Genomic DNA, 16,423 nt, shown 5'->3' with positions numbered 1-16,423 from the left:
TCCCACTAACACAGCCGCACACGTACAGCAGCGACTTAATCTGTCAGAAATCAACAGCACAGCAGCCCACACAGCATTTAAACACAGTCAGACTCCACAACAGTCTGAAATATTACAATAAATGATCTGAGAGCAGGTAAACCATCCTCAAACAGAGCGCAGATCATTATTTCAGCGTCGCCACGTTGTTAAAACCAATTTTCTACCGATTTTCCGTCAAGACAAACAGTAAGAACTCAAAACTTTTATTCTCAACATGTTGCTAAGAACAGCCTGTGTCCTCATTTCAGAAGAAGATTACTTCTCCAATAAAAAGCCTCCTACTCCATCTTACTTCTCTACTTCAAATTTTATTTTCCTGACATTTCTGTCAGCTAATCATTCATTGTAATCCTCTTCTATGATGTTGATGGAGCTAAATCGCCTTATAGTCTATGTTTGCAAATCTGTCCTTCATTGGTGAATACTGTTTGTTTTTCTTGTCAGTCTTTTAGATTTTTTAAATGTCAGTTGAAGACTTTAAAATGATATGGGGTCCTTACTTGACCCTTGTTTTTAAAGAAGGTATTCCAGTGATTTTTTTTTGCACTGAGAGACTTGTGAGAGACAAACAGTGCAGGACTCTGACACCAGAGACCCAGGTTCACATCCTGAGTCTTACGTGTTAGGTTTAAGCACTTTGGTTAAGGCTCCACTTAAATGATAAAAAACATCTTGTACTTCAAGTCACTGCAGACTTTTTTCTATATTAAACTAAGACTATGATTTTTCCCCGAGCCTTAATGCCAGTGACATTTTTCAGTGAAAGTGACATTTTTGCAACTTGCCAAAGGTGCCATACGTTAATTAAAGAAATGTTCTCATTATGTTGAGAGAAACATAAGTCAGCCAGGATTATGTTTCAAGCAAAAAAGTATTTCAATTTAATTGTATAAGAATGTCATTTCTAGGACACTGAAGCAAGTTTAAATCTACTGACTTTGTTTTGAATACTCAGAGCGGGTGAGAGAGACGCTCTTCGCCACACCGCACATTCCATCTACATGTGTATCCCCCCTTGTTTCAATTCTGCACCGCTGCTATGGCAACAGTCAACCAAAGCGTTGCCATGCTGCACCCCTGGAGAAGCACCATGTGTGCACTCATCACATTGCTGGCGTAGCTTCCCTAAAATCACCGGATCCCCATATCAATGAGCGGAGAAGGGGCCAAAAAAAGAGAGGGAGAGAGAAACATGTTGACAACAAGAGGAAGAACACCAGGAGAACTTCAGACGGGACGGATAAGGGGCGACACGGAGGAAGAAATGAGACAAATACAACAAAGGGGAAAGATGTGAAGTGACAGGCAGGAATTCTGTTGATCTCCGTTTAACGAGGGGGAGTTTACACCATGCGTGCATGCTCTGTTTCAAATTCAAAACTCATGACGATTGTATTTGACAAACGGGGCTTTTATTCCCCACGATTGAAAGTTTTAAAAAGCAAAAAAAGTTGCTGTGAGTCAAATGTAGAGCAGGACACAAGATGCACTGCTAAAAAAAAACTTTTAAACTTAAAGGTTAATTAAAGAGGATTCAGAAAAAGGTTAAGTCTACCATAGATAGATGAAACTATATGGAAATTAACTTCAAAATATGTGATTTTGCTCTGAAATCTAGATAAAAGTGCTTAAAAACAGGAGATTAGAGATCTACTATATATCACACTGTGCAACAAAGGTTTCAAGACATAAAAAAGTCAAAGTAAATTAACATGAAGAGAAATTAAATTGAAATATCTTCAACTTAACACAACTTTACCATCACACATGTTTTCCATGATTCTGGAGTCGATGACAAGAAGACAGACAGACGTACGTGGTGCACATAGATTTAGACATACTTCAGATGCAGACCGATACCGAGACCCAGACAGCAGCAGCCAAGGAAGTTATTCCATCCCTTCTGCTGCCAAAATAAGAGCTGATAAGGTACCCCTAGGAGCTGTAAAGTCCTGACACTTTAGGCACTTTAATCTGTGATAAACCTTAGTGAGCAGCCCGATGACGCCGGCCTCCGTACACACACACACACACACACACACACACAGGAAATACACACACCGCGCCCTGCTGCTAATAATGCTCTCAGATGGAGTTTCGACTCTGCTTGATGGCCCTGTGAGCTGATGCCTCCATCAAGAGTTGACATCGAATTTAAAAAAGAAGCCTAGCTGGTGCGGGCGGAGCTGGAGCTGAGGTGACAGATATATACCAGAATATGAGCTCCACGACTTGCGTGCCAGCGTGGGGCGTCGACAGGGTGGCAGTCATCTAAAAGGTTAGCTCTGCTCCAGCTGAGAGGCTCGGTGGCCGGCAGTAAAAGATATAAATATGTGTGTGTGAGGATATGAATGTGAAAGCAGGGTGATGCTGAAAATGACCGGCTCAGACGAGGAAAACTCCATCCTTGGATGAACATAGAAGTTTACAAAAGTGTTGTAGCCTCAGTGGAAATTTAGAGTTTTTCACGCGTCACTTTGGATAAAGCCTGAGGCAACAGCTGAGATCTTTTTACCTGTGTTGTTTGCAGTGATGCAATGTTAATTAGATAATTAGCAGCTAACAGAAGGTGGGTATAGTCTCCTACATTCCTCGAGCGTGCTTTAATGGTAATTACACAATTTGTGTTTTGAACCACGCGCGTAATTGGATGAGAGGAATTTCGTGACTATTTACGAGCAAGATATGTACCTAATAAAGATGAACGTTATAATTCCATCATTATGAACGCAATGACACAAGCGAGGATGATTAATGCATGAGAAATCGCATTTTTGATGGTGAATGTCAAATTAAATCTATTAAACTAAACCCCAGCAGAGATAACATACACTATGTTATTGCATTTAATAATTATTGGCGCTGACATGCTGTGAATGAAAGAACAAGCCTCAAGAAATCCTTCTCATATTTTGCTGATTAAAAGGTCCAAAATATACATTGGCTCAGAATGAGCCACTGCATATTTGTGCAGTAATATCTTTAGAGCTGAAACAACTGCTCAATAAGTTGATTGTAAGAAAATTGTTTAGGATATTTTTTCTAGCAGAACATCATCCATTATCTGGCTCTAGTTTCTCCGAGGTTTCTCTGTTTTATATCATTGTAACATGTGACAGGCGTTTTTCACTATTTTTTGACATTTTATAGACAAAATGATTAACAGATAAATCAGTAATGAAAATGATTGTTATAGTTGCAGCCCTAATCCTTATAATGTTTTGCCAAAAGCTTATTTATTACATCAATTAAAGAAGACTAGACATAATAGAGGTCACAATACTGAACCCTGCCAGGCTGATAATTCCAGCTTTATTTACACAACTGCAACAGATCTGCCTGTTTAGAAAGAAATCAATAGTTCCTTGATGATGGGAGCCAATCTAGACATCAAATTTCATCTTAAAAGAATAGTTCAGTATTCTGGGAAATGCACTTCTTCACTTTATTTTCAACAGATAAATGATAAGATCAATACCACATTTATTTCTGTGCGTTAAGTGAGGAGCTAGAGCCAGGAACCTGTTAGCTTAGCGTAGCATACAGACTGGAAACAGAGAAACAGCTAGCCTGGCTTTTCTTCAAAGTTAAAGAAGCTACCAGCAATTTAATGTAAAATCTACAACCTGTGATTTTAGTGTTGTAACTACATATAACGAGACTCCAGGCTGCTGTTGCTTGTCTTAGTGTAAACCACGCTCACGATAATGAGAGACTTTAAAGTCACTTTCATCTCCTGAGAAAAAAATATGTTGGATTCATGCACCAGTTCGGCTGTGAATATGCGACTATATGTCATAAAGATTGTTTTCACTCACTCTCCTCTCTGCAAGCGCATCACAGACACATCGAGATATGATGAAGTTTTTCAAACATAACTGTTTTTTGGTCTTACATAAGTATACCATGAGAAATTATCATAAGATTTTGTTTAAAAGTAAAAGCAAGAGTTTTCTAAATGAGACCCAAGTGCACTTGTGATGTGTTTTAGTTGTAGAAGCACAGATTTTTGAAAGTGTTCCCCAAGAAAATTTGTTTAACATCCTCATTAAACATCTTGCATATTCATATAAACAAAAGAAATATAACAGGTCCCAATGAAATATAGAACAGGTGCTGACAAACTGTGAATCATGAATTGCTTTACAAGTGACCAGGATGTTCGTTAATATTCATTGTCGTCTACCGGCACTTTTACCAGGCTGCTTTTCCAATAAATATTCACATGTGGGTTTAAGTGGTCTTCCAAAGCCACATTACCCTCGAGAACGTTCTTTACTGTGACTATGAAGTCGGTACTTCAACTGATAGTACTCAGCGGCGCCTCTAAATGAACATACTCTACACGCTAGAGTATACACCCTTGATTCCTCCTTCTATCACAAACCTGTGCAGAATTCACCGTCTATTTTCGTAGGCATATATACACACACACACACACACACACACACACCAACGTCGGTGTGTGTTGCGCTGACACGTTATCAGAGCGGCTTGGACAGGCCTGCTTCACACCTACGCAGCAGCTAATAAGACAGATCCATCAGAACATAGCGAAGGAAGAATGTAACCTGGTCCCTCCTCGCCTGGAATGAGGAGACGGAGTAAAGAAAGGCAGTGAAATACATAAAATGAGGGAAAGTGATGAAAAACCGGGGGCAGAGGAAGAGAAAAAAGAACAGGCGTGGAAGAGAGAGAGAAAGCATGAGTCACACTAGGAGAGATGAGGAAGCTCGGTGACCACTAAATACTGTAGATACAGGAGGATATAAAGGACACAGGAGGAGGTGTGTATCTGCGGCCACTGCTAGACAAGAGAGGCCGACAGAGATGCATTTCCTGCCCACATGTCAGAAAAAAAGCCTTTCACAACTAAATATGCTTTTTGGTGCTGCTTCTATTGCAGCCAAATAAATTAGTCTGCCACTAAATTAGGAATGATTGCATCTGAGTATCCATCATACACATTTCTTGCATTGTATGAACATAATTTACAGTATTTTTTAATCAGTTTTTAAAATGTTTGCATTTACATGTCATTTTTGATGTTTTTCTAACAATAGTTTCCACCCAAGATAGTTGCTTTAGAGGGACAAGTTCACATTTATTGTCACTTGATTAAATGTAAATTAACTGATGATCCCTGTTGTGTCTGCAGCCATGCTAGCAGCTGTGAGAGGTTGTATTCCAGCATGTTCACAGTGACAATGTTAACATGCTGATGTGAAGCAGGCAGGGGCCGCTGGCCAATAGAGGGCTCCGGGGCAACTAAATAATTAATAATAAATTATACAAATTGTCAATATTTATGTGTTTTAAATATGGAATGCCCCCAGTAATACGTGTGAAATATATATGCTTTTCCTGCATGTCCTTTCCACCGGTCTGCATGTCTCAACAGCTCTGAGACGATGGAGAAATAACCTACAGGAGGCGGGTCTGTGTAGCAGCTAGCCAATTAGATTCAAGATATGAACATATGACATAAAATTTAGCCAATCATCGTCCTCAAATTTAATCCGAAAAGGCTGATTATTTTATCACCCCAAGCAGAATGTAGTGCATCCTCGAGCCACTGTTAAAGGCAGGACTAGTCTCTACGTGGCGCCATTTTAATACCACATGACAATGGCGAGCGTGATCACTACTCCTGCAAGACCCATCCCTAACACGGTAAAATCTCTCCTCCAAGATATGTTTGAGAGGAGAACTTTGGCAGAGAAACTACAGGTGAAAGAGCTGGACCCAGATCAGCCTGACCTCACAGTCAGACAGCAGGCTGGCGAAAAAGGGAATGCAAGGCTTCTCTTGTAGCGGGTACACCAGGTCAAAGGTCATGTTAATGCCTTATTTTGCTTTCCGTGCTTGCTTTTTAAAACAATGTGGGACAGATCCAGCATGGACAGTTACAGGAATGAGGGATATGAATCACCTCTCTGAGAAATTAAGGAAACATGAGAACACCCGGGCACACGTGGATAATTCTGTCAAGCTAGCCATATTAGGCATCGCTAGTGAACATCGCTGCCCAGCTGGACGACGGCCACAGGATTGCGGAAAGGAAACACAATGAGGAAATGGATGAAACGGGCACATTTTATCAGAAATAATAGACTGTGTGAAGTTTTGTGGGGCTTTTGTGTTGGCCTTACGCGGGCATGATGAGACTGACTCTTTGGACGACCCTGGCATTTTCAGGGGATCAGTGGATTTTGTTGCCTCTCTAGACAATATGCTGGAGAAACACCTTAAGACAGCAGCTGTTTTTAAAGGCACGTCAAAGAACAAAAGTACAAAAAGAACAAAATGAGCTGTTGGGCTGCATGCTTTGACATAACATAACATAACAAAACTATTATTTCTTCACATTCTGTTGATAATTTTAGTTAATTTTGAACTAAAATTCTGACATAATTCTTACATATTGCACCTTTAAATACAGTTTGTAATAACAGGCTTATTAGGTGTCCACCAGGCTATATTCTAGAAGAGGGCTAGTTGTTATTGAAGATGACAAATTAACAACCTAAACATTATTTTTTTGGACCAGAGCCTCCATTTCCTCTCTGTGTGGCACATCTGACCAGCAGCACCAGCCTATAAAGCAACAGAGGATGCTGGAACCAGGAGAATAACAGAGGCTGGCTACAGAGGTAAGTTGTGATGTAATTGTCAGTGAGTGTTTCCCCTAGAATTTTTTTTTTCAGGCCTGGTGGTATGCAGCCAAAAAACAAAACAAAACAAAACAAAAAAAAAAAACCTAAACAAACACGGTACGCGGGATGGCATGTTGCCACAGCTGACTTCAGTCGAACGATGCAGCGGGCGGTCCGCGCTTTATATTTGCAGGCATATTTTTGTTCACTCAGTAGATTCCAGGTTTATGACAGAGCAGTCACAAGCAGCATGATGAATTTTTGTCATCCACACACATAAGAAAGAAATTTAGTATATAGGGCATCCTCACATGTAATAGAAAATATGTGGTTTATTTATATGTGGTTATTTATTTATTAGAAATGTCCCTGTAGACCTTGTTTTGCTGGGGAAACCAATGCAGAGTTAAAGATCAGGAGAAGTAAACATACTGTAAAGTGCAAATTAGGGATAATGGTGTTAAAACCTTAGTAGTCACATACAGTACTTGACTTGGACATAGGCATGTGTTCAGTCAGAGTCAATTTAATCAAAACAGATTTATTGCAAATTTAAGCTGATGATGTATCTTTACACGTATGTGATACGGTCCTGATGCATGCCAAGGAGCAGTTGTCCTTCACCAAGCACCTCATCAGCACAACGCTGTCGCACGGAGAGTTGTTTCAACAACACGGTGTGAAGTTTCCTGATACAGCGCTTGAAACCACAGCGGGGGCTTACCCCATGTTGAACAAGGCCAAGCTCAAAACAGAACTATCCCTCATCTATGAGAACAGTGAGTTCAAGGCCTGCAGTGATGCAGTGCCTCTGTAGCAGTTTATCATGAAGAACAACCTTCAGAGCACTTTCACAGACTCTGTCAGTCTACTCAAGATCCTCATCACCTTAGTTATGTTAACATTAGTTATGTATTGTAGCACAGTCCATCTAACCAGTATTCATAATGCTATATGTATATATCAGTGTTTCCCCTAGGTTGAGTGCTTTGGTTTAGCGGTGGGGGGCGGGGGGTTGTCATCGCTGTGATTAGCAGCCACACATTTCTCCGTTCTCTATTTCTCTGTTTAGCATCGTCAGATTAGGCTAACCCATTGTTGCTAACTTTGGAGCTAACTCCCTTCACTTTTCAGGCAGTTGGGGAAATAACAGACGTGACTTTTCATGGTCTTCACAAGCTGCAGTATTTATTAACTGACACACTGTAGTCTGTACTGTACATTTACTGTCAGATTTACAACTTACTGCTAACCTTTTCCTCTGCTCCGCTCGCATTCACCGTCATTTTTCTGACACTCGCTCTCTCGCTTAACCACTTACTCGCTTACACTCTGCTCTATTCCTTAAAATGAGTTACGCTACCTGGAGTTTCACTCCTCACAGGTGAAAAGCTAAAACAAAGAAATGTTTTGTATTTTTGCTTGAAAAAATTACTTAAACATTTAATCGATTATAAAAATAGTTTCCGATTAATTTTCTGTCGATTGTTTGTGAAATGCTAACATGTTGTCTTTTTGTAGTACAAATCAAGTTCAAATTAATTAAGCAGGTTTGGAGGTCACTGAAAGCCAAATGTATCCTGGTTTGTAGAGGAAATTGCAGTTAAGAATTATTTATACAACAAAATGCAGGGGCCTAATATTGATCCTTGTGGGACCCCCTTGTCAACATTTTGGGGCCTGATTTGTAACTGTAGGCAACAACAGTTCAGTTAAAACAGGTGTTTGCAGGTATGGACAGCAGCCTATCTAACAAAACGCTGTGACTGATGGTATCAAAAGCCTTAGACAGATCCACAATGTTGCTTCTTATCACAGGACTTAATAATGTCATCCACAACAGCAGCTGCAACATTCACCGTTCTATGACAGCAATTTTAAGATCCAAAATGTGAGGGTCACAAAGAAATACACCATTTTGTTGTTGCTATTTGAATAGCTGAAGGAAATGGAAGAGGTACAGGAATATACAGAGCTACAGTCTGGCTCTAGACAGTGAACTACAGCAGCCAGACAAATAAACAAGGGAACACTGTCAAATGTATCGCCTGCATTTGAGTCATTGCCCATCCAAACTGGTTTACAGAAAAATGCCAGGAGCAACATGTGGACTTATTTTTCTCAACGGCCTAATAAATGCACACACCCCTTAACAAATCAACCACCCTGTACAAAAAGTTCCTAAAGAGCTCTCCAAGTGAAGTAGCACAAAACTTTTTCTTGTTTTCTTTGTTTGTTTTTGGATTGTAGTAGATATGGATTTTTTTTTAATATTCAAGCTACAAGATGCGTTCACACAGACTTCACCTGTCATATTGACCTGCATCCCACTTCGGGGCAGCAAGAGAAAAGAGTATCTCATCTCTTGTAACTAAGACCTTTAGCGATTCTCTCTGTTGTAGTGAAAGTTTGTGTTGGGTTTAGTCACTGGCAGCAAGTCTTTGCTCAAATGAAGCCCAAAGAGAGCAAAACAAACTGTCTCCTAAAAAAAGCTGTGAGTAAGCACTTGTTTATTCCACAGACACCTGCACTCTCACCTGGACTCTTAAATTGATAAAGCATCGCCTGACTAGCAAATGAGGGTAAACATCAGTGTGCTGGGAGCAAATAACTGATGCAAGGGTACCGTACATTGTGATTTCTGGGTGTTTAAAGGTGCAGTGTGTAGAATTTAGTGGCATCTAGCAGAACGGACTTGGCAGAAATGGAATATAATATTCATAAGTATGTTTTAATTAGTGTATAATCACCTCAAAATTAGAATCGTTGTGTTTTCGTTACCTTAGAATGAGCCCTTTATATCTACATAGGGAGCAGATCTTCTTCCACATAGCCTGCCATTTTTCCCCGCCATGTTTCTACAGTAGCCCAGAATGGACAAACCAAACACTGGCTCTAGAGAGGGCCTTTCACATTTTTTGTTCATTTTGCGGCCTCTGTAGGTTCCCCTACACACTTCGTAGGGGAGGCGGAGGGTAAGGGGAGGGGTATTCAGTTGGTTGCAATCTGCAACATCACCACTAGATGCCACTAAATCCTACACACTGGTCTTTTAAGTTGATATTTTAGCAATGTGCAGAGTCACTAACTGCAGCTTTGAAACAACCACCAGTATCAGAATCCGGTTCTTTCATGCCGAGGGTTAGATATGAAGATCAATACCAATCTTATATTTGTCCATTAACTATGAAACTACAACCAGAAGCCAGTTAGCTTAGCTTAGCATAAAGATGAAACAGGGTGAAACAGCTAGCCTGGCACTGTCGAAAGGTTAAAAATCTCCCTACCAGCACCTCTACAGCTCATTATTAACATGTTATATTCTGTGCATAGAGTGAAAATGACAAGTCGTGGTTTTACAGGGGGGGTTATCTGCCGGACAATTTCTCAGCTGGGTGCCTCGACTTCCTGACGTCACTGTGCGGTTGCCAGGTTACCTTTGAACAGATCCAGGCTAGTGGTTTTCCTCTGCTTGCTGTCTTTTTTTTTTGTTGTGTGGCTGAAGCTTCATCATACAGATTGTCCATCACTCATCATCTTTATTTACTTCTAAAAGACATCTTAAACAGACATTGATAACTGATTTTTTTTATGTATATACCTTATATTTATATTTTTCTCCTCCTGTTTTTTTCCTCTATTTTATATTAGCCTTTCCACTCCTCACTATTCTAGTTTACTGTAATTCTGATGATCTTGTCTTGTCCTTCCTCTCCTGCACAAGTGTTTGTTCACTTTGAATTCATGTATGGTTGAGTATATTTACAACACGAAAAAGGTTGTTTTTACAATGTGTGGATGTTCTTTGGGACAATCATATTTTTTTTTCTAAAATAAAACTTTAATTTTATAATGTGCAAACAAATAATACAAATGCGAGAGCGGTATCAAGTGACTAAGCATATTTCCAAATTGTCAAATTATTTAAAAAGTACATTTAGCTGGACTTTCCAACTCTAATGGCCCAAACAGGCAAAGATAGGATCCTTTTAACATTTCACTGATTCCTGCTATAGCATCACCAAGCACACTCCAACAGCACTACATGCCCTTAACAAACCCACCAACCTCTTCTCCTTTCACTTCTTTATTTCAAAATCAGCGCTGGCAAAATGAAAGGCCCACATCTTGACTTAAAAAAAAAAAAAAACGCTGAACTTTCCTTGAAACCTGCTATCTACCCACTCAATATAGACATATAACTTGCTAAAGTAAAGAAAAAAAATATGCAAATGATAACTCTAAGGCATGGGTAAGATGTTTTCAAAGTCAAATTGAAGGTCAGGTATAACAAACCATAAAACACTCATCACCGCAAGAGCTGTGGAATTTGTGTTTAAAACCATCTAGATTATTGTTTCGCTTCTCTTCGTTTTCAGTATCATACCATCACTTCAAAGAAAAACAGAAAATAAACAGCTCACAGCGTGATGTTCACCACTTGGAAGAGAATAAAAAAAAAACATTTCAGCCAATCTTAGTGTTGCTATATCTCAAAAACAGCTGGAGAAAGTCAATGTAGCCCAAAGTATCTGGCATCAAATATATTTTTCATTTCAAAAGATAGGGTTTTTGTTCGTGTGTGTGCGTGTGTGCGGATGAGGTAAGAAGAAGAAATAAACTCAATCACTCACTGTTCTTGCAGGATAAAATCCACGTTCTCTTGAGAAATCTGCCCAGTCACAGGATGGCGAAACGCTGTGGCCCTCTGGTTATGACTGCAGCGACAGAGGGAGGAGAGAGAGGAGACAAAATTAGCAACCTTGGTTGCACTGTAAACACTGTGAAGGCATCACCCTGGATTTTCACCCCCACTGTGTTCACAAGTGCAGCAGACACGAGCCGATCATTCCCAAGAGGAGTAGCGGGCTTAGAAGCTCTGTCCAACCTCCCCACCCTGATGGGCCTTTGTCCCTGACTTTCCCAGCCTTGTGTAGAATGTGAAGGGGTGGCTGCAGGACCCCCACCCCACCCAATCTATCCTCTACAGCCTGCGAGGAGCAAAGTGTTGGGCTCAGCACAAAATGCTGGACAGTGTGGGCCTGGGCCTCCATCGGTTATAGGCTCAGTCAGTCATTCTAAGCCTCGACCGGAGTGTAAAAGCATTCAACTGGGTAAACAACACCGGGTGGCATGGAGGGTCAAAGTGTGTGTATGTGTGTGTCGGAGGGTTAAGAGAGCTGCTCTGCAATTCATCAGGAGTTTGAACGCTTTAGAGTAGACAGATGACAAGGACTGTTATGGTAAATTCATGTTTATATCGATGTTTCAACAGTTTTGGAAAAGTTATTGAATTTTATAACATTTTATTAATGTTATTTGGATTAAATTAAGTACATCTCACAAAAAAAGTGTCATCTTCTTCTACAAAATGAGCGACAACACATAATTTAACTAAATTACAGTCATTTCTACAGCTGCAACCAACAATTATTTTCATTATCTATTAATCTGCCAATTAATTTTTCGATTAATTGATTAGTAGTTTGGTCTATAAAATGTCAGAAAATGGTGATAAATGTTGATCACAGTCTCCCAAAACCCAAGATGCAACAAAAAATGTTTTATCCTGATCAACAAACCAGAGAATTTACACATTTTTTCTCTAAATATTTCAGTAAATATTGAGAAAAGTCCAAGAAATGTCTTCAAGAGTCATTGTTTTGTCTGACCAACAGTCCTACACCCAAAGCAACTCAGTTTACTATCATGTATGATAAAGATAAGCGGACACATCATTAATGAGAACCACCGTGAACATTCAGCAAACAAACCTCATCTGTGTGAAGCTTCAGGAACCTTCCACGTCTCTACCAAAAATCAATACATAGTAACACTGTTTTCCATTCACCAGCAGCTCACATTACTCATGCTGCACTGATTCCCGCTTGACGTAACAGAAGATCAAATCCTACAAGACTACAAGGTCTCCCGGGAGGCATGTAGCAGCGAGCTCCATAACAGGGACTTACAACGCCATTAATAGCTCACAGCACGAGACCCAAACACAACTTGTCACATGAAACTGGTCACATCTAATAGCACTTTAGACACCTTCCATCCAGCTCGTACAAACGTCTGTTACTGTCTACTCTCTTTTCTCCTCTTTTGAAAATTACATGTATTACTACTGTCACTGCTGCTACTAGTCTGAATACTGCTGGTAACAGAAAAACACTGGCGACATTGTTACTGAAGAGGTTTTAAAGCCTAAAGTCAGACTTTCTATTTCTGCCGACATCTTTGACAGTTATAACAATGGTAAAACTAACACTTCAAGTTATAAGTTTTAGATTTTAACTTCAGTTAAGTTTTCTTGAAACCAGCATCTAGAGGCCATTAGAGGAACAACAGCTCAAGGTTTTTGTTGTTGCTTGAATATAAATAACAGTATCAGATGCTCACTCACATAATCAGCAGAAAAAAAACAGAATAAACTAATAGAAATTCAGAAATCTCTCAATAATTAAAGAAATAAAACCTGAATATATCTGTAAAACAGCCTATCTGTGAAATCTGCAGTGTTGGATGAGCTACTGGGAAAGTGTAGTGAGCTAAACTACCAGAGTCTCTGCATTAAATGTAGCGAACTAAGCTACAGCAACATGGCAAAAGTAGTTTTTTTTACATCGAAGCTACTTTTATATTTTAATACTATAATTATTATTATTGGCAGTTTAAAAATTGTATTTTATTAGGCCCACTCTGTACTTATAGCTATATCTATATACATTTCAAGCAAATAATTTTGACTAACCACCATACTTTGGTTTTGTAGGGTATTTTTGTTGTACCCTCTGCTGGTCAATGTGAAAAACTACAAAAGTAATACGTCAGAGTAATCTAAACCTTTGCTCTCTTCCCTCCTATATGTCTCTTAGTTTGTCACACTTGTAGCAACACTACTGCCCAACACTGAAAATCTGTATGTTAAAAGGGATTTAGTAACTGTCCAGTGTAGTTAGTGGCTGTATTTGGTCTTTTCTCCTACTGCAGGCAGCATAATGTCGACATCCTCTACAGCAGCAGGATGCATTTGGTTGTTTTCAAAACAAAAAAAAAAGAGTTTAATTCTTCTCATCTGGACATCTGGATGTCAAGAATTTATAGGTCTCATAAGCCCTGACTAATCACCTATAGTGGCCTACAGGGGTCTGTAATCACATTTACACATGAATTTTTGACAGCTCACCATAAAAAAATCTCTATAATGTGAAATGCAAAAAAAAAACGGGGGGGGTGAGGAGCATAAAACAACCTTTGCACCTAATCCACAAGGGAGGAGAGCAGCACAGCACTGGAGATGGTTAGTCATGCTGCCAGAAGATTGTGTTTTACAGGACAAAAACACCCAGTGCTCCAGATAGTAGCATCCCTCAGGGGGATACGCTGACTCTTTCACTATAACAAGGAGCCCCGCAGCCCAGTTAGAGGGGCTCTAAGAATTAATAATTGTCTGAATAGGACAGAATTATAATCAATCAGTTATAGCATGAAAAGGATAACAAATCGCCCTGACAGGCCTCTGAGCCGTGAGTTATGACGGAGACGCTCTCCTCGCACGGCCGCATCAAATTCAACAGCAGATGCTAAACGGCAGCTCCAGAGTGTCAGAGCTGGCTTACTGATAAACAGCTACCTGGGTCCATGCAGGAGGTTATGTCATTTATGTTGCATTATGGATACAGATCTGCAGGAAGTGATTGAAACGTGCACAACCACTGCAGTAAAAACACCATCATTTTTTCCTATGTTGTCAACAAGTCCAAAATGAAAACAACACATCCTGTCAAAAGTGTGTTCCTCCATTGATTTGCTGTGGACAATATGGACATTTTAAAAAGTGATGAATATGTATGGAAGGGGATGATTTGTGTAAATGGATTATATTTAAAAAAAAACTGAATCACGTTGGCAGGAAAATGTTACATAAATGTGGATTTAAATTACATTAGTGGGGAATTATGCTAAAAGGATTAACACACTATTGACACTGTTGGTACATTAATGCTTCATTATATTAATATGAATGTATTCCACTAAAAGCTGTGTTTTAAAGCATTTATTTTACATACATCACATTGCTCCGACCAACGACTCGTGCGGTAAACAAAACGCGATGACCTAACCTTTAAAAGTATAATTCAAGCTAATGCATCAACCGTTATACTGCTGAGTTAAAAAATTATGTTCATTATCCACTGATGACATTCACAGAAATGTGTAAGAACTCATAAATACATGTCGAATTCACAGTGATCTTATTAAATTAACTGCAGTATGTTAAACCTATTAACTCTGATGTCTTTGTCAGACTATTAAATAGTTAAGACGCATTTATTTCTGCTGAGGACACGGTCACCTCAAATCCTCTCAGTGAGCCCAGCAGTAAATCTGGATAGTGATTAAACACATTCAAAACAAAAGTCTTGTTCATTTCTGAGCTGATATGTGAAAGCACTCCACGTCTGTTGGTTCACAGAATATGAATGGGTATCAGCAGCTGTGATTTCATTCTGCAGGGAGGTTCAAAATAGAACAACATATAATAGACGTGATAGTGTCATTTCAGAAGAGCTGAGCCAACAATGACCTGAACCGCAAAGGGATAAAATTGTTGAAAGTAGCTCTAAAAGCTTTATATAGAATCCTTTTAACAATGGCCTTTAACACCGGTAATAAAAGACATGTTCACAATGTACCTCTTCATCTCTGGGTCCATTTTTGCCATTTAGTGTATTATGTGTATTTTTCTTATTCTCACAGCGAGATGTGATCAGTGCAGCTTCAGTAGAGTTGAATAAATACAGTTTCTGTATCTAACACTTGTGTGTCAGTTGCTCGGAATCAAAGAGAAAAGGTTTCTACCTGAAGAAATCACTCTGTACAAGAGTTCAAACAGTCGTACAAGAAGAAATTTATCAAAGAACCGAGACCAAGCAATCCAGACATGACATGTATTCAAACGTTGCCTTACCACACTCCCTCTACTGCTTTTGCTATCTCCATACTGTATATTGTTGTGACCTTTGTTAAATGGGGCAAGTTCATTACCCCTCTCTGGGAGCTGCTGGCTAACTGAGGTAGAATTAGACGAGATATGTAAAGGTCAAAGGTGTAAACCAAAAAGTTAAAGCTGCACTATTTAGTATTTTATTATGTTCAATGTGAAAAGGGGTCGCTCAAACTTAAAGACAATTATCACATGACTCTATGGAGCATTTTAGCACCTTTCAGCTGACTGTTTTGGGTTTACAGTTCTGCTACGTGTTAGCTATACCAACTTTATAGAATCATAATATAATATGTCAAATGTGTGATTTTTAGCTTGTTGTGGAAATCTGTCTTCAAGTGTCCAAAACTGATATATTGCAGCTTTAACAACCGCATTTTATTATATCAAAAACACGTAATTCAGTGATCTATAATGTAAGGAACAGACTATATCATCCAGCTTTTAGAGTACAATGGTCCATTTACAACAATCTGCCATATATCATCAAATAAAAAAATATCTGCTGACCATTACTTGACTGTATGTAACACAATATTTATCTCCATTTTAAAGAATGAAATATAGTTCCTGTATATTAAAATTTCTGCTGCATTACTAGGCAACATGTACTGTGGCTGCACACCAAATCCATTTTGAAATCTGGTTTAATCACAGACATAGAGAGAATTTTTGATATCTGCTGACATCTTGATATCTTCATTTGCCCTTT

The 16,423-nt window shown here is 39.2% G+C and overlaps 1 protein-coding gene across 7 annotated transcripts in view; it reads right to left on the bottom strand.

The window, feature by feature from the left end:
• plekha7a (pleckstrin homology domain containing, family A member 7a) overlaps window positions 1-16,423 on the bottom strand; it is a 143,181-nt gene that overhangs the window by 53,454 nt on the left and 73,304 nt on the right. For 6 of the 7 annotated variants that reach the window (XM_067590505.1, XM_067590512.1, XM_067590510.1 and 3 more), the window contains one exon: window positions 11,333-11,416. In XM_067590505.1, coding sequence (XP_067446606.1) covers window positions 11,333-11,416 — 84 coding nt within the window. Of the gene's footprint in view, window positions 1-11,332; window positions 11,417-12,472; window positions 12,499-16,423 lie in introns of those variants that run through there. The other variant, XM_067590508.1, reaches the window with a different exon arrangement.

The sequence above is a fragment of the Thunnus thynnus genome, chromosome 5, assembly GCF_963924715.1.
Source record: "Thunnus thynnus chromosome 5, fThuThy2.1, whole genome shotgun sequence".
NCBI lineage: Eukaryota > Metazoa > Chordata > Actinopteri > Scombriformes > Scombridae > Thunnus > Thunnus thynnus.
Note: the sequence above shows the minus strand (reverse complement) of the source record. Positions and strands in the feature narration are given on the sequence as shown.